Consider the following 20,829-nt stretch of genomic DNA (forward strand, 5'->3'; position numbering starts at 1 on the left):
AGATCACAAATGAGATCGTGCGACAGATGATGGAGATGTCTGGCATGTACAGTTTGGACAAGCCTGGAGATTTCACCGGCATAGTGGATGTTCAGATGCTGGCTGCCATGATTCACCCCGGGGGTGGCAGGAACGATATTCCTCAAAGACTGAAGAGACAGTTTACTGTGTTCAACTGCACACTCCCTTCTAATTCCTCTATAGACATGATCTTTGGTATTAGTCTTCCCTTTCATGAGTTTATTCTTTAATACCAGTGTTCAGAGATGTCAAGATGTAGCATGGTAGTATGTGAAATCTGGTTTTGTTTTTTGCTAGTGTGGCTGATTTCGATATCTATGTGTTCCTGTAATTCATAGGAATCATGGGATGTGGATATTTTCATGAATGCAGAAACTTCAAGCCAGAGATCTCTGAAATGGTGAATGTTCTTGTTTCTGCTGCTAGGGTCCTTTGGCAGCGGACGAAAGTAATTTGTCTACTCAGTCAACCTTGCACACACTCTCTATAGTTTTTTTTCTGTCATTGTTGTTCTATGATGTGTTTGAAGTTCAGACTTCTTCTTTGGACTTGTGCCTCAGATCAAAATGTTGCCTACCCCATCGAAATTCCATTACTTCTTCAACTTGAGAGACCTGTCAAGGATTTGGCAGGGTATGCTGACTGTCAAATCAGAGGAATGTGAAGATGTCCCAATGCTACTGGCCCTGTTTAAGTCTGAATGTACCAGGGTCATAGCAGACAGGTACAATATGAATCTGTTGGCACAGCTGAGGCCCGAGTTATAACGTAGCAACAAGATTCTATTGTGAAAGAAATATAAAGAAGTAGTAATGCATGACCCCGTTGCTTTGATGCTGTGTCCCAGGTTTGTGTGTTTTGAGGACAAGGCATGGTTTGAGAAGGCAATTGTTCAAGTGATCCAGGAGAATGTGGACCCTCGTGTGGCATCACAGATACATTCTGATCCCTACTTCGTGGATTTCTTACGAGAAGCACCAGAGCCCACAGGAGAGGAAGCTGACGATGCCTGTTTTGATGCGCCTAAAATTTATGAACTGGTACAAACTGTCTCTCATCTGTCCATTATTCAGTGTGTGCAAAATAACATATAAAAAAAGTTTCACATAACCACATTAATTTGCCTATGGCTGTGATTGTTCTCTCTTAAATAATGCCCAGACGCGCAACGAGAATAATTGTATCCATTCTTTTGTTAGATCCCGAGTTTCGAGTTCCTGTCAGAGAAACTTCAGTTCTATCAAAGCCAGCACAATGAGACAGTCCGAGGCTCCCATTTGGACCTGGTCTTTTTCACTGATGCCATGACTCACCTTATTAAGGTTTTTGTCATCCTCCTATCGTTTTTCTGACTTTCACAATTAGTTTATCTGTCAGTCTATTGCCTGAATAAGAGAGAATCAACTCTTTCTCTGGTTCCTGTACAGATTTCCCGGATCATTCGGACGGACGGCGGGAGTGCTCTTCTTGTAGGAGTGGGGGGATCAGGAAAACAGAGCCTCACCCGCCTTGCTTCCTTCATAGCAGGATACAGTATTTTCCAAATCACACTTACCAGGTCATTTCACTCCCACTCTAGACAGAAACATGTTATTGTAACCATGTGACCTCTTTTAATACAAATAGACAACTGAGAGAATTTGACATTCATTAATGTAATTCATTAATAGTGGAGAAATATATGCATTTATTAAGGTTTTAAGTATAGTGGTGACCCAAAGACAACAGGAAAGGCCTTAATGTGCTGAGTCGTCTGTTTTAACATTGCAGGACCTACAACGTGTCAAATTTGATGGATGATCTGAAGCTACTATTCAGAACTGCTGGAGCTGATGGGAAAGGCATTACATTCATCTTCACAGATAACGAGATAAAGGATGAGGCCTTTTTAGAGTATCTCAACAATGTGCTGTCTTCAGGAGAGGTGGCCTTGAATTCTTTGTCCATATTCTGTCTTTTGCTTGTTCAAGCACAGTGCACTAGGTCCTTAGTGTTGGTGTATTTTACATGGTTAGTTTTTACACAGTTTCATTAGGTAACCTCTGTGCAGTTATTAGGGAAGAACTGTTTTTTAACCATATCTGAACATGGGATAACTGTTTCCCGTTGACTGAGTTTGGTTACTACAGCTTCAACCAAAATTCTACTGTTTTGCTAATGAGTTATGATATAATTATGACTGAGCAATGCATAATGCTGCTCTTCTGTGAAGGTGTCTAATCTGTTTGCTCGGGATGAGTTGGACGAGATCACTCAGAATCTCATCCCTGTGATGAAAAAGGAGATGCCCCGACAGCCACCAACCTTTGACAACCTGTATGAGTACTTTATCTCCCGTGCCAAAAAGAACCTACATGTGGTCCTGTGTTTTTCCCCAGTGAGTCAGACACTGTCTCTACCTCATCATATGCAAACAGTAACAAATGTCTCAGTCATACAGATTTAAAATATGTAATTTACGATTTTTGTTGTTGTTGTTGTTGCTACTGTAGGTGGGTGAGAAATTCCGCACACGCTCTCTGAAGTTCCCCGGGCTGATTTCAGGCTGCACTATGGACTGGTTCACTCCTTGGCCGAATGAAGCCCTGCGAGCTGTGGCTCAGTACTTCCTCTCTGAATTCCACATGGTCTGCTCTGCCAGTGTGAAGGCTGCTGTTGTCCAGACCATGGCGGTGTACCATGATAAAGTGTCCTTTACCTGTGAGAGCTACTTTGAAAGGTATAGGAGGTGGTGTGATTGGAATATATTAAGGCCTCCGCACAGGCTCTCTGAGTTTGCCAATGCTCAGCAAATTCCAGCAATGCAAAGTTAGGGAATGGCTTTGGAATATCCCGCATTTTGTTCATGATGACCTGATGACTCATGACATGTCTTGCAAGCAGTCATTCACATATTGTGAACTGTGAATGTCTATAACAGACATCCATTTAATAGACTTACATTTATTAAGTTGTAAAGAGACAGTAATCTTGATGACTTCCACTTCCACGGAAGTAAGTAAAATACTCTTTTTTAATATTAACTAAGCCTAACCACAACTATTTCTAACATGGGCTGCAATGATTCTCTGTTTTGTTGAAGAGTTTTATCTGTCAGCTTTTAATGGGAATCAGTTGTTTGAACTTTTCCACATTCTCTGTGTAATTCCAGATTCCGGAGAAGAACACATGTTACTCCTAAGTCTTACTTGTCCTTCATAAATGGATACAAGAGCTTGTACACTGAAAAGTATACCTACATCAATACTCTAGCTGAGCGCATGAATGTTGGTATGGAGATTGTACTATGTAGCTTACCAGCACTCCTTGTGGTTCTCATAAAAATCCTTAACTGTTACATACTGCATGATCAGCACATTGTGCACATGAGAAATTCAGATGCTGAGAGAACATGTAAGAAAAAAAACAGCAAAAGTTAACTCACAGTATTGAAAATACAGACAAACATAACTTCTTTTGAGAAGACCAGTGTTTGCTGATCAACCCTGGAATTTTGATTGAGTATTAGTCCCCGTAGAGTTGTTCATAGTGTTATTCCTGTTGCGTCATTTACTTTCTACAGGTCTTTCCAAACTCAAGGAGGCTAGTGAATCTGTGGCCCAGCTATCCAAAGACCTGGTTGTGAAGGAGAAGGAGCTTGCAGTGGCTTCAATCAAAGCTGATAAGGTATAACGCTTTCACAGTCAGGAGGAGGATATCCACATCTCCTCTCTCACAGACAGACAAGACACTATGGATCTTAATGGATCTGTGACCCGACAGGTGCTGGCAGAGGTGACTGTTAGTGCTGAAGCTGCCTCCGTTGTCAAAAATGAGGTCCAGGTTGTGAAGGACAAAGCTCTCAAGATTGTGGAAGGGATAGAAAAAGAAAAAGCTTTTGCCGAGGTCAAACTAGAAGCGGCTAAACCTGCCCTTGAGGAAGCTGAGTCAGCTTTGAATGTAAGATGGAGCGGAAATGGTCTGTGCAGCTGTCTTTCTTCAGAATTACAAGTTTTTCAAAGGTTTTTCTGCATCCTCTCCTTCAGACCATCAAGCCTGCAGATATAGCAACGGTAAGGAAACTGGCCAAACCTCCTCACCTCATAATGAGGATTATGGATTGCTGCCTACTGCTGTTTCAGAAGAGGCTGGACCAGATCACTATGGATCCAGAGAGGCCTTGCCACAAGCCATCCTGGGGAGAGGCCTTAAAGGTAGAACTCCCATTTGCTTGGGAAAATCATTCAGTATATGAGAGATAGCAGGGTCTTCAGTGTGGTTAAGGTCTGGATGGTGCTTTAATTGCCTCTGATTGCCTTTACCTCAGCTCATGAGCGCAAGTGGATTCATGACCTCACTCCAGCAATTTCCCAAAGACACTATCACTGAGGAGGTGGTAGAGCTGCTTCAGCCATACTTTGAAATGGAGGACTACACTTTGGACAATGCCAAGAAGGTTTGCGGAAACGTGGCTGGCCTGCTGTCTTGGACACAAGCTATGGCCGTTTTCTTTGGTATCAATAAGGAGGTCCTGCCGCTCAAGGTAAAATCACTGACAACAGGTAAGGCTCGCTTACCTCCCCATCACGCTCTTTGTTGCAGCAAACAAGTTCTCTTAACAGTGTTTTTCTTTTGCTTTTATGAATAGGCTAACCTGCTTGTTCAAGAGGGCAGACTAACAATTGCCAATGAGGAGCTGGCCCAAGCTCAGGCTCAGCTGGATGAAAAGCAGTCTGAGCTAGATAAAGTGCAGGCCAAGTTTGATGCTGCCATGAAGGAGAAGCAGGTCGGTTGGACTTGGATGGATAGATGGATGGATGAATGATTGAACATATAGTGAGAGAGTGTATATGTGTGTGTGTCTGTGTTTATACAGAAAGAGAGGGAGAAAGAGAAATATAATCTTCACTGCCTGGTTTTATAGGTTGATTAATTTGTTGTTTGATGCTTCTTAGGATTTGCTGGATGATGCAGAAATGTGCAGAAATAAAATGCAGGCAGCCTCTGCTCTGATTGATGGGCTGAGTGGAGAGAATGTTCGCTGGACTGAGCAAAGCAAAGAATTCAAAGCACAGATTAACAGGCATGTATCTCTGTATAACCACTGCAGAAACAAACTAAACGAAGAAACAAAGTAAATGAAGAAGTGTAGTCTGTGTAGTGTAGCGACTTGGCACTCTGTTACCGAGAATTTTGTGTGATCGTAGTCGTGGAAACCGTTCTTGCATTATTATTGTCATAGTCATAAGTAATCAGCTCTTTGTTCTTTGTACAGGCTCGTTGGAGATGTGCTGCAGCTCACAGGCTTCCTGTCTTACTGTGGGCCGTTTAACCAGAATTTCCGTGACATGCTGCTGAAGGACATCTGGGAGAAAGAGCTCTGCAAAAATAAAATTCCCTATACAGCGAACCTGAACCTCATCTCTATGCTGGTTGACCCACCCACAGTATGAGCAAGCATTTTTAAGATGCATTTCACTTTCAAAACACTGCATTAGAAATATCATCAACAAAGGTCAACAAGTGGATTTCTGTGTGAAGATTATCCTGGTAAGAAACCCAAAAAACATTGGTTGTGTCGTTTGTCAGATAAGTGAGTGGAACCTGCAAGGGCTTCCTGGGGATGATTTATCCGTGCAGAATGGCATCATAGTCACTAAGGCTGCTCGCTTTCCGCTCCTCATCGATCCCCAGACCCAGGGCAAGAGCTGGATCAAACAGAAAGAGAAAGCTAATGAGCTACAGGTTTCAAAATGAATATTTGAAATAGCCTTTTTTTCCAGTTGTACTGAGTTTCTTTTTTATATTGTTTTACAGTACAGACATATGTCCAAAAACATAAAGGAAATACAGGGTGTCACAAGAAAGGTTGGCCTTAATCAGCTGCCATTACAACGTAACTCTCTTGGTAAAATGTGCCCCTGATTTTGTCAGGCTTTTTATTTTTATTTTCCTAATTTTTGTAGGTATCTGTGTCTAGGTTCAGAGTCAATATGAAAATTATGCTTTTTTTTTTAGTTTAACTGAAGACCATGGCTTTTTGGCTTTTTGCCTCACCCCTTAACCTCTTATGATTCAGGTGACATCTCTTAATCACAAATTCTTCCGCAATCATTTGGAGGACAGTCTGTCCCTGGGTCGACCACTGCTCATAGAGGATGTCTATGAGGAGCTGGATCCTGCTCTGGACAATGTTCTGGAAAAGAACTTCATGAAGTCAGGCTCGTCTTACAAGGTGTCTGAAACTCTCCATGCTGAGAAACTTTTGTACAAGTAGTTCTGGCAGCTATATTTTGTCCCTTTCCTTTTTTCTGAGTGTCTGATAGTCAAGCTTGTGATATGGAGGAAATGAGGGACTGTGCCTTTCTGCAGGTCAAAGTTGGAGATAAAGAGGTAGATATCATGGAAGGCTTCCGACTTTACATCACCACAAAACTGCCAAATCCAGCGTACACCCCAGAGGTCAGTGCTAAGACCTCCATCATCGACTTCACTGTGACCATGAAAGGTCTGGAGAACCAGTTACTAGGCAGAGTCATCCTCACAGAGAAATACGTAAGTCAGCAAAGTTATGCAAGATACATAGGCATGTAAGTTCACCTGAGTTCACCGAAGACCCACCTGAGAGCAAATTAAAGAGCATTGTATGTTTTGAATGGATGTTTAATTTGTAATGTTATAACAGGAACTGGAGGCAGAGAGACTGAAGCTCATGGAGGATGTTACAGCCAACAAAAGGAAGATGAAGGAGCTGGAGGACAATTTATTGTACAAGCTCAGCACCACAAAAGGTATGTAAAAATCACTGGAATATTTTTATAGATCTAGTGACACATAACAGTCAAGGTTTTTTGACTACAGGTCTCCATGTCACTGCAGTTCTGACATGTACTTCTCAGTGCATAAAAATGGCTTTAGAAAAGTCCCTGTGCGTCTGTAGGCTCACTGGTGGATGACGAGTCCATGATTGGGATCCTGAGTGTAACTAAACAGACGGCGGCAGAGGTCAGTCAGAAGCTGCATGTGGCTGCAGAAACGGAGGTGATGATCAACACAGCTCAGGAGGAGTATCGTCCAGCTGCCACCCGCGGCAGCATCCTCTACTTCCTCATCACTGAGATGAGCATGGTCAATGTTATGTACCAGACCTCACTGGCCCAGTTCCTAAAGATCTTCGATCTCTCCATGGCAAGGTATCATTAGCCTTGTGTCATAATGTTCCACGTTTTCTCCACTTACTTCCTCTTCATACAGCAATGCGTCTTGATTTCTTTTCAGGTCAGAAAAATCTCCTTTGACACAAAAGCGCATTGAAAACATTATCGACTACTTAACCTATGCAGTGTTCCGATACACAGTCAGAGGGCTTTATGAGAACCATAAGTTCATCTTCACTCTGTTACTGGCCCTTAAAATTGATCTCCAGAAAGGCAGGGTCAAGCACAATGAGTTCCAAACACTCATTAAAGGTATCAGTAAACACTAAGATTACAAAGGGATTTTGAGATGTTTTTTCATTCATAGTTCAATTCATTGATCTATATGTGTGTGTGTGTGTGTGTGTGTGTGTTACCCAGGTGGTGCTGCTCTGGATCTGAAGGCGTGCCAACCAAAACCTTTTCGCTGGATTCTGGATATGACATGGCTCAATCTGGTCGAACTGAGCAAATTGCCAGAATTCTCTTCTATCTTGAAGAAGGTTCAGATTCATTTTAACATATTTTCAAACTGAGTTATTTATACTGCTATTCACTATTACTAGCTACCAAAATCTCCAGGAGTCTTGGCAACCATGCTGTATGTTGTGCTGTATATCAATGCCTCTCCCTCAGGTTTCCTCTAATGAGAAAGAGTGGAAGGTTTGGTTTGACATGGATGCTCCAGAAGAAGGCATCATTCCTGATGGATATAATGATTCCCTGGGTGTCTTTCACAAGCTCCTCCTCATTAGGTCAGCGCTTAATCTGTCAACACACCTCTGATCTGCTTGTTTAATAAATGTTTTTTTTTTTAATTATTAAGCATAATTAATTGTGAGCTCAGGTCAAGCTTAGTGTATCGCGTTTCTTAGCAGTATGGGAAAAGACTCAATTTTTTGATAAGATGCTTTTGAATTGGATGTAAGGTGGCCAGCCATGGACAAGATGCCATGCCTGTTGCACTGACATTAAATGAAACTGGCCCCTCCTCCCCAGATCATGGTGTCCTGACCGCACCCTGTCCCAGGCCAGGAAGTATGTCGGGGACTCAATGGGTCTGAAGTTTGCAGAGCCAGTCATCCTGAGCCTGGAGGCTACCTGGGAGGAGAGCGACACCCGCACTCCCCTCATCTGCTTCCTGTCTATGGGCTCTGATCCAACCAATCAGATTGAGGCTCTGGCCAAAAAGCTAAAGCTAGGTGCTTCAAACACAGTTATTAATATTTATAGACATTTCATTGTATATTTTGTAAGTAGGGGTGTAACAGTACACAGAAGTCACGGTTTGGACATCATGGTTCAGTACGAGTTGGTACAACATGAAAAAAATCCAAAAAAAAAGTGTAAGGCTAGGTTTCTTTTATTTATTTTGAACAGACAGTAGTGCCAGTTACAGTTTGTTCCACCTAGTGTAGTATAGTCCCCCCTGAGATACTTAGTACAGCCTGTAGTCCATTACAGGTACCATAGAATGGAAATCACGATTTTCCTTGCCCTTTTGAATTCACAGAGATGTATGTGCTATGGAAACATTGTCAGAATATGAAAACGTGCATTCTCCTCCTACGATCTGAAGAAAACAAGCGTATCTACAGCCCATTCTGAATTCTGAATGTGACATCACAGCTGCACATGGCTGCCTACAGCGGTATTTAGCCAATCGTAGGCTATTGACAGCCAGCATTGCCATCTGTTATTCATTAGGAAATGCAGTCTACTTCTTACTACAATGTACCGGTAAACAAGGACAAAAAGTCCTTGAAAACTTATGCGGTCATTTGTTTGCACCACAGTCAGATCCCAAATCTTAGAGAAAAGAGAACAAACCAATGAGAGAGTGAAATGAGAGACTCACGCTTCTGAAATTTGGTTCCACATTACATTCATCAATCTTTGCACATAGGCTTTGCACATAACGCGTATTGTCCGTACAACTGCATGCACCAAACCGTCACGTGCATACCATGACGGTTCAGGATGAATACACATACTGTTACACCCCTGTTTGTGAGTATTAATGGTGTTTGCTTCTGATCAGAATGTAGAGCCATATCCATGGGACAGGGACAAGAGGTCCACGCTAGACGACTGATACAGCTGTCCATCGCACAGGTGAAGCCACGCTATTTAAAGCTCCTTATTTTCTTTTTTAAGCTTTTTGAAAAGACATTGTAAAGTGTAAGTGATACTGGCATATGGGCACAGGGCGGCTGGGTCCTGCTGCAGAACTGCCATTTGGGGCTGGAGTTCATGGATGAACTGCTGGAGACCGTCACCACAGTAGAGACCATGCATGACTCCTTCAGGGTGTGGATCACCACAGAACCCCATGATCGCTTCTCCATCACCCTGCTGCAGGTCACACACAAACACCTCTGCTCACCTTTGAGTCTTGTTCAACTATCTGTCTACATAGCTCTCTACTGACTGCAGTGTGTGTGTGTGTGTGTGTTTTTTCCATTCTATAGTCCTCCATCAAGTTCACAAATGACCCCCCACAGGGTGTTCGTGCTGGCTTGAAGCGCACCTTTGCAGGAATCTCCCAAGACCAACTGGAATTCACCAATTTGCCCATGTGGAAACCCATGCTTTGTAATGTGGCCTTTTTGCACACTGTTGTCCAGGTAACGTTTCATCTGGCCTGAGTTTGAGTCTTAAAGTCAAACATTTAATTACTTTTCATCACACATAACATAACAGTTGAATTCAACCACAGCATTAAATTCCCAAGATTTAATTGGCAGGAGAGACGCAAATTTGGACCCTTGGGTTGGAACATTCCTTACGAGTTCAACTCAGCTGACTTCACTGCAAGCGTCCAGTTTATTCAAAACCATCTGGATGAATGCAGTCCCAAAAGAGTGCGTTAGAAAACCTCTCTCAGTCTCAGTCATCTTTGAGCTTTGCATTAAGATATTCTCCTACTGATTTAACTCTTATGTTGTACAGGGGGTGTCCTGGGTTACTGTGCGGTATATGCTTGGAGAGGTGCAGTATGGAGGCAGAGTTACAGATGACTATGATAAGCGACTCCTCAATTGTTTTGCGAGGGTATTTATACTGATTCACTTGAATAGACACTGAAGCATGCATGTGTGATTTGTGATTACTGAGTGTTCATCTGTCATTTATGCAGTCAGTCCTCTTCCCAAACCTTGGTTTATCAACTCATACTGACTTAGTGATATTTTTAAAATCTTTGCCTCCAACAGGTGTGGTTTAATGACAAGATCTTTGACCCAGAATTTGGTTTCTACACTGGTTATAAAATTCCAGTATGTAAAACAGTTGAGCAGTACATGGAGCATATACAGAAACTTCCAGCTGTGGACACACCGCAGGTTTTTGGTCTGCATCCCAACGCTGACATCACGTAAGATTCAAGCAAGGCTGACTTAAAATTACCAACAGCACTCATACATCATTTTGATTGGGAATCACCTCCAAAAGACAGCAGTTTGGGATTATTTCAGCTGAGAAACCTGTAATAACTCCACTCTACACATTCAATGACCTCAGATCATCTTGTATGTGTTCCATTCTTATTGTGTGTTTTTTCTGAAGGTATCAAACCAACACCTCTGCTGAGGTGCTGGACACCATAACAAACATCCAGCCAAAGGAAAGTGGTGGAGGAGCTGGTGAGACTCGTGAGTCTATAGTCTACAAACTGGCTGAGGATATGTTGGAAAAGTTACCCCCCAACTATGTGCCCCATGAGGTGAGCACTACTGACCCGTTACTGTGAAACTAGACTCTGTCCTCTTCTTTTAAAAATGCTGTTATATTGGTTGCCAAAATCCAAGTTTTAGTGAAAGCAAAGACAATCTAAAACATTAAATAAACAATAAGTCACCTTTCATATTTTATTAGAATAAAAGACAGAGTGCATGCAGGCAGTGTGTTATATAAAAAATATAGAGTTCCTAGAAATAATGTGGTCCCATCTTTGGTGTCCAGGTGCAGTTTTGAGCAGTAGCCTCATGTGTTTAAGCTTATTGTTCTGCAGTTTTAATGAAATCTGCTACTTTAAATGCTATGGATGTACCTGATCATTTCTGATAGGCTATTCACTGACAGGAACAAAACTGACTGAGGTGACTGATCCTGAAATATTTTATATTTTACATTTTACTGTGATCAGGTGAGAGCCAGACTAATGAAGATGGGAGCCTTGAACTCTATGAACATTTTCCTGCGCCAAGAGATTGACCGCATGCAGAGGATTATTGGGGTAGTGCGCACCAGCCTGAGTGACCTAAAGCTTGCCATTGAAGGCACCATTATTATGAGTGAGGTAAGAGGTCTCTCTGTAGGCTGATCTTAGTCTTAGAGGATGTTTTCTCCTGTTTCTTTGTGTCAGTAATCTCTATACCTAATTCAGTTGACTTCCTTCAGTGATTATTTCCAATAAGCCCTATGTAGGTCATAACTGTCTGGCCTGATATGACTGACTGCTCTGGGCTGCTCTTTTTCTCTGACAGAATCTTAGGGATGCCCTTGACAACATGTTTGATGCCCGTGTTCCAAACCTGTGGAAGAAACTGTCTTGGGAGTCATCCACTTTGGGCTTTTGGTTCACTGAGCTGCTAGAGAGGAACAGCCAATTCCACAGCTGGGTGTTTGAGGGGAGGCCAAAAGCTTTCTGGATGACTGGCTTCTTTAATCCTCAGGGTAATGGTCTAAAGGAGGATGGGTGAAAAGATGTTGGTTTTAAGTCTTGATTTTGTCTTTTTTTATCCTGTAATTTCAGTTTGATTTGTTTACATTGATATTACAGAGGGAATAACAACTGATGTAAAAAAAAAAAAAAAAAAACAACCCCAATGAGTCAAACATGTGCAATGTACTCTTAAATCCTTAAAGAGCCCTTACAACAGAGGTAGATAAGATATTCGTTTGCTGTAATTTTCAAGATGTAATTTATCTTTGAATGTCAGTTTCAGGCTGAGACTATTTGAAACTTTCTCTCCGTCACGGTGCTTTGGCCTTTGCCTTTGTGCTGTTGTAGGTTTCCTGACAGCCATGAGGCAGGAAGTGACAAGGGCAAATAAAGGCTGGGCTCTAGACACAGTCACTCTGCATAATGAGGTACTGAAGCAGTCCAAGGAGGAGATCACCACTGCACCAGCGGTATGACACTCTCCAGCTCCTTATGTATGGATGGTAGAAATAGTAAACACTGTCCCTCAATTATACAGCAGCCCTTGGTCCTATGTACAGGTACAGAGATACATATACGGGCTAAGGGGACACGCTCGTCAGAATTTATTTCTAGATTTTTCTTTAGCCTCACTCTATGTAGTCTCTAAACAGAATCAACTCTGCAGTTCTCAATTACTGCAGAGTTGGTTCTCATTCCCTCTGGACTTTTCTGTTATAGCTCAGATTTTCACTCTATTTATTAATTTATTGAATGTAATTATACTGGTGAATAGAATGGAGAATGATCTAGAGATTGGACTCTTCTGATTTGGTTCCTCTGGAGGTATCTCCCTATTTCAGCCAAAGGGAATTTTTCCTATTCACTGTCACCTTAGGCTGATCACTGGGAGGGTCTTAGGCCCAGTCCCCTGTAAAGCTACTTTATGACAGTGTGCCCCCCCCCCCCCCCCCCCCCAAAAAAAAACACTACCGGAATAATACAAATTCAGTACATTTAATATAAAGACTTTTATTAAATCCTGGACTGTTGTTTTCCCCAGACATGTGTCTTATTCTTGTTTTTAACATTTCATAGCACATTGTAATTTGTGTTGCGGTATAGATGAAATTCTACTAACTTTAGTGCACATTTCGGTTGTGCTGCAGGAAGGGGTGTATGTTTACGGGTTGTACCTGGACGGGGCTGGATGGGATCGGAGAAACTGTCGCCTCATTGAGTCAACCCCCAAAGTGCTTTTCACCCCTTTGCCAGTGGTGCACATGTTCGCCATCAACTCCACTGCTCCCAAAGACCCCAAACTCTACATCTGCCCAATCTACAAGAAACCACGGCGCACAGATCTGACCTACATTACGGCTATAGTTCTACGCACAGTACAGCCTCCTGATCACTGGATCCTGAGGGGAGTCGCTCTCCTCTGCGATATCAAGTGAACACAGACAGTCCAACTGACTGTGTTTATAGCATTTTTGTTCAGTTTAACATTAGTCAAATTTCTTAAATTCACTTAAATAAAACACAAATTTCTGATAGATTTAAAAAAATATATAGTTTGAATGTATTGTCCTTCATGAAAACAAAGTTAATACAATGTGAGGATATGGTCTGTGTCTTTCAGTGTGTAAATTCCACCTTTACATTTCAAGTATATTGGTTCATATTATTTGTCCCCTCAGTCCATCATCCATCAGCTCTCTTAAAAAAAAAAAAAACTTTCCATGTTTCTGGCCATGTCTGTGCTCCTGACATTCTTCCATTTTCCTAAGAACACAAACTCTTAATGTGTCTGTGTTAGTGACACCCATTTGTGCTGTCCCCTTTTTGTCAGCCAAGAAAGAACTGATTAACAGGCAGACATTATTGAAAATATACCTTCAAACGTATGTTAGTGCCACCACATTAAAAGTCTATGTTCTCTGTCTGTTGGCCAGTGGCCTGTAGCCCATTTCTCCCTCCAGCTGCTCAGCAGTTAAAGTCCCTAGGATCGGCTGACAGTCCGGGTTAAACACGGAATACGCGCTCAGTTCGCCAGGCTGCCGCGCGGCAGGGCCTCTCAGACCCTCGTAAATCCAGTAGAATAACGATATAAGAAAAAACGGCAGCCCAAAGTCAAGCTCTGCGAAGAGACCAAGCAGAACCAGCCACAACAAGAGTTTCAGTATTGTCAGGTTTGTGACTGCCAGACGGTCTACACCCAACCATCGACCGAGAGTGCTGTCCATAAGCCAGTTATTTCCATCTTGTGAAGGCTGTAAAGAAAAATGGCAACTCTTTAAAGCAGACGTTCACGTCAAAGAACATGATTCATAACTATAGTGGCTGCAAAACTCCAAAACACTGATATAAGAAATAGCCAAATGTCTGAATACATAAAATAACTGCGTCAGAGAGCTCACATGATTGTTAGCAGACACTGTAGTTGTCGGTATCTGTGGTTTCTCAGACTGCGAAGTACTGTTTTCTTCTGTTGTCGGTCCAGAGTCGTGTAACTTTGAGGTGCTGTTCGATTCGGGCTGACTTGTCTCCCCTGCTTCCCTCTCAGCTCTTCGACGCGCTCTGAACTCTGCCAGTTTATGTTCCATATTTTTAAGCTTGTAAAATGTGTAAGATTGGCGGATTGTTGTGCCACGTTTGATATCCTTGACAAATCCTTCCTTTACCTTTGCGTTAGAGCTTGTGTTCCTCCTCTTGTTTCACACGGTAGTATTTACGCGGGTACCATTTTAAACCCGGAAGTGTCGTGTTCGAATCAGCTGTAGCATTTATGGCAAATTGAATTTCTGGCACAACATTATCATTAATCCCCAGTTTGCTGGGTCTCTCGTGACACTGATATCATAAAACGTATGTAAGTATAAGAAAAACTGTCTCCAGTCGTATTATGTCTTTCATTTTTGTGATCAATTTGATTTGCGTTGGCCGTTAGCTAGTGTTATGAACAAATTGAGTGGCACAGCTCTGTCCCGTATACGACACTGTTACTGATCACGAACAATGTCACACTAAGCTGTTTGTTATAATAGCAATAAAGAGCAGAACTTTGTTATACTTTGGGCCTGCATACGAAACAATTTGGCGTTGTGTTGGGCAATCATCTTTATTAGGTTGATCTAAATCGGTTCTTGACGCGTGTGTGTTTCTCAGTAACGTGATCTCTGATTCTAAAGTATTTGCGACACTCAGTGTGAACATCTCCACCAGTGGAAGTTTATATCGCATAAGTGCCGAGTCTCTCTGTTCCTGGGTCAGAATGGCGTCAGCTCCGGCTCAGCAGCCAACCTTAACCGTGGAGCAGGCAAGAGGTGGGAGATCCCGCCACATTGGTCGCTAATGTCATTTTTTTAATTTCAAGTTTTGTCAGTTTTTTGTTTATTGTCAATTTTTAACTTCAGCAACATGCTATATGACCATTAACTCACCGTGTTTGTTCTTGCGTGCTGCAGTCGTGCTGAGCGAGGTGATACAGGCTTTCTCTGTGCCGGAGAATGCTGCTCGGATGGAAGAAGCGAGAGAGAGTGCCTGCAATGACATGGGCAAGATGCTGCAGCTGGTGCTACCTGTAGCCACGCAGATACAACAAGAGGTCATCAAAGCCTATGGGTTCAACAATGAAGGAGAGGGTGAGCACCATAGGGAGGAAAACGAAACTTTCCCAATTCACCTCAGAAGAGCTCTTTGGTGTGCTGAGCAAATGTTTATATTGACATTAAGATGTTCTCCTCTCTTAAAGGCGTTTTAAAGTTTGCTCGACTGGTGAAGATGTATGAGTCTCAAGACCCAGAGATTGCTGCCATGTCAGCCAAACTCAAGTCCCTCCTCCTCCCTCCTCTGTCAACTCCACCTATCGGTGCTGGGATCGCGGCCTCGTAGACCAAAAACTGTTTTGAATGAAGCAAATCAGCACAAGGGAAAAAGAAACCCCACAAGAGTCATCACACAAGAATAACTATCACAACTGGTAATGCTGAGTAATACACATCAGTTGGAGAAACTAGTCCTAACGTCATCCAGCAACATGTTTTTGAAAGCCTGTAAACACTACTATGTCACCACTGTGTCATTCCAGCTCCTCAGAAATCCCCATACAGTAATACAGTGTCAAAAATTTTCTTCCTTTTCAATTTTTGTTCTTAAACGGTTATTTGTTTTCTGTGTAGTGTTAGTTTTCTTGCCTGTCTTCCATTCACAGTATTCTGTAAACATATTTAAACACACATAGTGACCTTTGATTTGTACATGCTTTATTTGGAAGTTTTTTTGTGATTTGTTTTTGTACCTATTTGTACATTTTGTATTATGTTAACCATCTGAGTCTCCATCACAATAAAAAAAGGATTTACTATGACATGTTGTTGGCAGTGAATATATATTGTTTTACAAAACAGTATATTATTTCTTAGAAAGCGTGGTGAAAAAGATACAGAGCCACCCAAGTAATATTTCTGCAGTCAAACAAATATTTAAGATTATCAAACTATAAATTGGTCAAATGTATGAATTCATGACTCAGATCAGTATTCACAGAGGGAAACTTGTCCCTTTGTGCGGCTGTTCCAGATCTATGTTCATAGATTTTTTTTTTCTTTTAATCAGTGTATGACTAAGCCTGCAGTTTAGAGGGAGAAAGAAACTCTGTATAAATTGTTACCATTTTTATGTTTTTAAGTTTGTGTGAACAGAGATGAGCGACTAACACTGCGTCACTTTTGGTTCCTTGAAAGTTGTACTTGTTCAGAAAGTGTCTGAAAGTCATGATGATTTGCAACAAACAGACAAATCCACTCATGTCTTTATTGGTTTGATATCCACAAAAGAACAGAGCTCAACGTTAAAGTTCCAGTCACTGAAACGAGCGAGGTAACGGTTTCCACTGACCGGAGGAAATGCTCTATATGTGAAACAAATGTGAAAACGCGTGGCAGTAATACTGAAGTTAGCTGAGGTATAACACAATGAAGCAGCCTATGTAATGCAGAATTTATAACACACTTCTTCATACATAGCTCTGAGAGACCTTTATTTACTATTCATTTCTTAGTGCTTGGGTTCAAATCTATGTAAATTTCTTAGCTCTTTGCCTTCAGCCTCCCAACACAGACAGCCATCCTACATTCTTCTTCTGTGTTTGACTTTGAACAAGTCAATTTAATTGGGTATTTACATTCAAAGAATTATGTCACTTTGTAAAAGAGGCATCACATGAAAAGGAGACATCTTAAAAAAAAAACAACTCAAGATCAGTGCCCAAGTCCAATGAAAGATATTACAGAGAGGCAGTGTTCACATCTTAGGGACATTTATATTAATATCTCATGTCCTGTCAGATGTGCCCATAAGATGTCCAAAAGGATTTGTTTGTTTTTGTGTTTTTTTGTTTTTTTTTAACTATTCTGCCAGGCAGACCTGGCCAGGAGTGTGTCTCACTAAGTTTCGAAATGGACTTTTTTTTTCTTTTTAATTCATTATAATAACATTGAATCGCAGTATTTTCATCTCGCATAAAGAGTGCAAAGGAATTGTCATCTGAACAACTGTCATGACAACCATCATAGGTGGTCTGCAAAAAAAGACAAAGAGAAGGCAATTTAGCAATGACCGGAACTGTAAGGTTGGTGGTGGCCTAGTGATAATGGCCTAATAACCATAATGTTGTTGGTTTGAACCTACCAATGTGCTCCTTAAATAAGACTCAAAAACCACAGTTGCTCCAAAGGTGTGTGACCTCTGACAGTAGGTCATTATAATTCAAAGCCACTGTGGATAAAATTGTCAGCTATATGAATGAAACTGCATTTGCACAGACACCATTTGGCCAGCAGGGGTGTCTGGTGTGCGATGTCATTTCCATGTCATTGTTAGGGAAGTGTGTTGTTTTTCTATTTGTTTGTTTGTTTGTTTGTCTGTTTGTTTGTTTGTTTTTTGTGGGGGTTTTTTTTGTAAAACTGTTTATACACTGATGACACACATTTGGAAAGTTTTCACAGAGAGTGTAAGAGGCTTTAGCTGCCCTCACATCTCAAAGTGGCGGTAAATACTTTCGACATATCCCAAAACCCTTTGCCAGTCTGGTCCCTCACTCCTTAGCATCTCCTCAGCGGTCTGCAGAACAAACACACACACACACACACACACACACACTATGAAAAAACAACACTACTGGTGTGATTAAACTCTCATCTCTCTGAGAAACATGCTTTTGAAGATATATTGCATTTATTAAGTTAAAACATGATGCAAAAAGAAGACATCATACCTCTTCCTAAGAATCTCACAAGTATGTGTCTATATTTGTTTGCGACACTGATGTGACCGTAATTGCGTTTGTGATGAACCGTAACTGATGTGACCAGAACTCGTTTGTGATGAAAGTGTTGAATTTGTGTCTCACCAGAGTTGCAGGGATTCCTACGCTCTCTCCTGTCCGGAAAGCTAGATCCAAATTTTCCCTCTGTAAAAGAAAGGGGGTTGTCACAAAAAAAAGGCAACATCCATTGGTCTTTCAAGGTACTACTATATTAAACATTTTACTTTCTTACAATTAAAAACATAAATACTAACCCTGTTTTGAGGTGTCAGGATACTGTAAGGAATGTGTGTGGGGAGATAGGTATGATAAACAGCACAGAAAGCTAAGCCATCCTCCCAGCTGCTGCTGAAGTTAGTGATTTCTATGTTCTGTGCAAAAGAAAAACAAAAGTGGTAATTGATGCACAGACAAAAAAAACCCCTCTGAAACCCCAAAGACAGCCCTGGAACTGCTGTATTTTTCATTAAATCAATGTTTTTTTTTCATATATAAAACATGGTAATTGCTATCTTTACCATCCTTCTGTCCTTTTGTAAGGACAGCTTGGAAGGAAGAGGGGGACATGGATACCATGTTGCTATAACTCTTGAGAAACTCCCTGGCTTTAATGGGTCCTTTTATGCCAGAACAAAACAGCAGTTCCTCTGCACAGAGACTCTAAAACATACAAGCCCACCGTTGACTGACCCACACTACGGAGCGCCAAGTCCAAGCTGCATCTCTTCCTCACCTTGTAGTCTCGTGTGCGGGTCTGACACCAGCGAAGGAGAGAGTTCCTCTTGGAGCCTCCGTGACGTCTCAGCAGCACACTGAAACTATCCTGAGGACTGGACAGAGACATTAATGACAAAGACAATCTAGCCAGTCCAAGAGAAACAAAACACATCGCTCTTACAGAGATCAGGGTGAAACGAATCAAAACAGCAAAAAAAAACAGGAGGAAATTTGAACATTTTCTATGTGAAATGAGTCACATCAAAATCTTTGTCTTGGCAAGTGTTCCAGAGTTACTGGCGCCCTCTATGTTCTGCTGATTGTTAATCATGCCGAGGACAACCTGAATATTTATCAACGGTCACCTCAAGAAACATTTTAATAAAAGTAATACTATTTATTACTTTTTTTCATTTCTCAATTTTAATCTCCGCTTTCATTCGAATCGCTCTTGTGATCACGATTTTAATCATTTTCGGAGATTGTATAGATTTAATTGGTTGTTTCAGGGTTGTGTTTCTGTTAATCGAAGGGCTGAGTGGACAGTGCAGATAGCAGCTGGACATGACTCACCGAGACTTACTGCCTGTCGTGGAGAAACTGTCCGTGCCGTGATTGTCCTCTTGTTTATCTATCCGACAAACAGTGACTCATGACTCACAAAGATATTACACGTTTTACTAGTGAGCACATGCTGCCCATGTATAAATATTTTCCTCTAACTATCAGATGATGATCTCATCCACATGTTGAGAGGGAGAAAAAAAACCCCAAAATGAAAACACATACTTGTGTAAAAGCTTGACCAGCTATCCTGCCGCTGTAAAAAACGATCCATTCTCCCCTTCACTGGATCCTGGCCCTGAGAGGATTGACACTGATTAGAAGAGGCATTAAGAAATGGTGGAACTACTGATTTTATGTCTCAGTGCCATGTTTTTTGTTTTAACGCGACTGTGTGTACTCACAAACCTCTGTCAGTTAACGAACCTAACGTATCATCCGGTTGCTAGTTCCAGCGAGACATTTCAGGAGGTTACCGTAAAAGGAAAGCATTTGGTAAACCAAACCGCGCGGTGATGTTTCATTCATCGGGCTGATACATGCCCTGAAAATTGTCCAGTGACAGAACAGACACATTAGCTCATGTCCAAGTGCATCCCAGTGCTCAACGCCTTCTACGCCAGTTTTGAGGAACAGAACACCGAGCCGGCGAGGACCCCCCCCCCCCTCCGAATCATCTGGTACTTTCCCTGTCCCCAGCCAGAGTGAGGAAGACGCTCTCCAAAGTCGACCCACGTGAGGCTGCGGGACCTGACAACATACCAGATCGAGTGCTCAAAGCCTGCGCGGACTAGATGGCTGACGTCCTAACGGACATCTTCAACACCTCCCTGATCCAGGCTGTCGTCCCGCAGTGCTTCAAGGCCACCACCATCAGACCTGTGCCGAAGGAGGCTAAACAACTACCGCCCAGTAGCGTTTACTCCGATCATCATGAAGTGCTTTGAGCGGCTAGTCCTGAACCACATCAAGACCCAACTCCCTCCCACACTGGGCCCATTGCAGTCTGCGTATCGCACAAACAGATCTACAGACGACAAGATCGTGCATGCACTCCACCCGGTTCTGACCCACCTGGATCAACAAAATACCCACCTGAGAATGCTGTTCAATGACTTCAGTTGTGCATTCAACACCATCATCCCTCAGCAACTGACTGGTAAGCTTGACCTGCTGGGGCTCAACACCTCCATTTGTAACTGAATTCTGGACTTCCTCACTGGGAGGCCCCAGACAGTACAGATCGGCAGCAACAGCTGCAACATCATCACACTAAGCGCTGGCGCCCCTCAGGGGTGTGTGTTCAGCCCATTGCTGTTCACGCTGCTGACCACTGACTGCACCTCCAGCTCCAGTGTGAACCACTTCATCAAGTTTGC

The 20,829-nt window shown here is 42.1% G+C and overlaps 4 protein-coding genes across 6 annotated transcripts in view; 2 read left to right on the forward strand and 2 right to left on the reverse strand.

Moving 5' to 3' along the window:
- The window catches only part of LOC115809233 (dynein heavy chain 8, axonemal), a 38,285-nt gene extending 24,986 nt beyond the window's left edge, over window positions 1–13,299 (forward strand). The window contains exons 56-92 of the mRNA XM_030770811.1: window positions 3–216; window positions 360–469; window positions 582–745; window positions 869–1,061; window positions 1,221–1,343; window positions 1,449–1,579; window positions 1,792–1,945; window positions 2,234–2,398; window positions 2,514–2,749; window positions 3,182–3,291; window positions 3,584–3,687; window positions 3,784–3,960; window positions 4,047–4,214; window positions 4,328–4,543; window positions 4,649–4,786; window positions 4,956–5,083; window positions 5,276–5,447; window positions 5,590–5,745; window positions 6,080–6,235; window positions 6,373–6,555; window positions 6,686–6,791; window positions 6,941–7,193; window positions 7,279–7,469; window positions 7,578–7,699; window positions 7,833–7,951; window positions 8,196–8,398; window positions 9,238–9,311; window positions 9,405–9,557; window positions 9,668–9,823; window positions 9,944–10,060; window positions 10,149–10,250; window positions 10,412–10,572; window positions 10,764–10,920; window positions 11,344–11,496; window positions 11,684–11,873; window positions 12,211–12,332; window positions 13,011–13,299. Of these exons, the coding sequence (XP_030626671.1) occupies window positions 3–216; window positions 360–469; window positions 582–745; window positions 869–1,061; window positions 1,221–1,343; window positions 1,449–1,579; window positions 1,792–1,945; window positions 2,234–2,398; window positions 2,514–2,749; window positions 3,182–3,291; window positions 3,584–3,687; window positions 3,784–3,960; window positions 4,047–4,214; window positions 4,328–4,543; window positions 4,649–4,786; window positions 4,956–5,083; window positions 5,276–5,447; window positions 5,590–5,745; window positions 6,080–6,235; window positions 6,373–6,555; window positions 6,686–6,791; window positions 6,941–7,193; window positions 7,279–7,469; window positions 7,578–7,699; window positions 7,833–7,951; window positions 8,196–8,398; window positions 9,238–9,311; window positions 9,405–9,557; window positions 9,668–9,823; window positions 9,944–10,060; window positions 10,149–10,250; window positions 10,412–10,572; window positions 10,764–10,920; window positions 11,344–11,496; window positions 11,684–11,873; window positions 12,211–12,332; window positions 13,011–13,298 (5,865 nt within the window). The 3' untranslated portion in view covers window position 13,299. The remainder of the gene's footprint in view (window positions 1–2; window positions 217–359; window positions 470–581; window positions 746–868; window positions 1,062–1,220; window positions 1,344–1,448; window positions 1,580–1,791; window positions 1,946–2,233; window positions 2,399–2,513; window positions 2,750–3,181; window positions 3,292–3,583; window positions 3,688–3,783; window positions 3,961–4,046; window positions 4,215–4,327; window positions 4,544–4,648; window positions 4,787–4,955; window positions 5,084–5,275; window positions 5,448–5,589; window positions 5,746–6,079; window positions 6,236–6,372; window positions 6,556–6,685; window positions 6,792–6,940; window positions 7,194–7,278; window positions 7,470–7,577; window positions 7,700–7,832; window positions 7,952–8,195; window positions 8,399–9,237; window positions 9,312–9,404; window positions 9,558–9,667; window positions 9,824–9,943; window positions 10,061–10,148; window positions 10,251–10,411; window positions 10,573–10,763; window positions 10,921–11,343; window positions 11,497–11,683; window positions 11,874–12,210; window positions 12,333–13,010) is intronic.
- A 137-nt stretch (window positions 13,300–13,436) lies between these two features.
- saysd1 (SAYSVFN motif domain containing 1) lies at window positions 13,437–14,482 on the reverse strand. Its single transcript, XM_030770397.1, has 2 exons — window positions 14,262–14,482; window positions 13,437–14,114 (listed from the first exon to the last, which is right to left on the reverse strand). The coding sequence occupies exons 1-2, from the start codon at window positions 14,445–14,447 to the stop codon at window positions 13,773–13,775; spliced, it is 528 nt and encodes a 175-aa protein (XP_030626257.1). The 5' UTR covers window positions 14,448–14,482; the 3' UTR covers window positions 13,437–13,772.
- grcc10 (gene rich cluster, C10 gene) lies at window positions 13,968–16,073 on the forward strand. 3 transcript variants are annotated; one of them, XM_030770400.1, is made up of 4 exons: window positions 13,968–14,033; window positions 15,049–15,167; window positions 15,309–15,485; window positions 15,596–16,073. In XM_030770400.1, exons 2-4 carry the CDS (start codon window positions 15,116–15,118, stop codon window positions 15,733–15,735), a joined length of 369 nt encoding a protein of 122 aa, XP_030626260.1. In that variant the 5' UTR covers window positions 13,968–14,033; window positions 15,049–15,115; the 3' UTR covers window positions 15,736–16,073. The 3 variants fall into 3 exon arrangements, with proteins under 3 accessions (XP_030626260.1, XP_030626258.1, XP_030626259.1); XM_030770398.1 differs by lacking the exon at window positions 13,968–14,033 and adding an exon at window positions 14,626–14,713; XM_030770399.1 differs by lacking the exon at window positions 13,968–14,033 and adding an exon at window positions 14,628–14,713 and having other exon boundaries at window positions 15,033–15,167.
- A 1,801-nt stretch (window positions 16,074–17,874) lies between these two features.
- LOC115809234 (cytospin-A-like) lies at window positions 17,875–19,217 on the reverse strand. The gene is made up of 5 exons (XM_030770812.1): window positions 19,147–19,217; window positions 18,903–19,029; window positions 18,424–18,540; window positions 18,254–18,313; window positions 17,875–17,964 (listed from the first exon to the last, which is right to left on the reverse strand). Exons 1-5 carry the CDS (start codon window positions 19,215–19,217, stop codon window positions 17,875–17,877), a joined length of 465 nt encoding a protein of 154 aa, XP_030626672.1.
- Between the last annotated feature and the right edge of the window lie 1,612 nt (window positions 19,218–20,829).

The sequence above is a fragment of the Chanos chanos genome, chromosome 4, assembly GCF_902362185.1.
Source record: "Chanos chanos chromosome 4, fChaCha1.1, whole genome shotgun sequence".
Lineage (NCBI taxonomy): Eukaryota > Metazoa > Chordata > Actinopteri > Gonorynchiformes > Chanidae > Chanos > Chanos chanos.

Excerpts from the sequence above, each read along its gene's own strand:
- grcc10 (XM_030770400.1), top strand. The coding sequence starts at position 15,116 with ATGGCGTCAGCTCCGGCTCAGCAGCCAACCTTAACCGTGGAGCAGGCA. Across the intron at positions 15,168-15,308 it reads AACCGTGGAGCAGGCAAGAG|TCGTGCTGAGCGAGGTGATA; the intron begins GTGGGAGATCCC and ends TGCGTGCTGCAG. Across the intron at positions 15,486-15,595 it reads GTTCAACAATGAAGGAGAGG|GCGTTTTAAAGTTTGCTCGA; the intron begins GTGAGCACCATA and ends CCTCTCTTAAAG.
- saysd1 (XM_030770397.1), bottom strand. The coding sequence starts at position 14,447 with ATGGAACATAAACTGGCAGAGTTCAGAGCGCGTCGAAGAGCTGAGAGG. Across the intron at positions 14,115-14,261 it reads CAGTGTCTGCTAACAATCAT|CCTTCACAAGATGGAAATAA; the intron begins GTGAGCTCTCTG and ends TTTTCTTTACAG.
- LOC115809234 (XM_030770812.1), bottom strand. The coding sequence starts at position 19,217 with ATGATTAACAATCAGCAGAACATAGAGGGCGCCAGTAACTCTGGAACA. Across the intron at positions 18,541-18,902 it reads CCCGCACACGAGACTACAAG|AACATAGAAATCACTAACTT; the intron begins GTGAGGAAGAGA and ends TCTTTTGCACAG. Across the intron at positions 17,965-18,253 it reads TAGGAATCCCTGCAACTCTG|ACCGCTGAGGAGATGCTAAG; the intron begins GTGAGACACAAA and ends TTTGTTCTGCAG.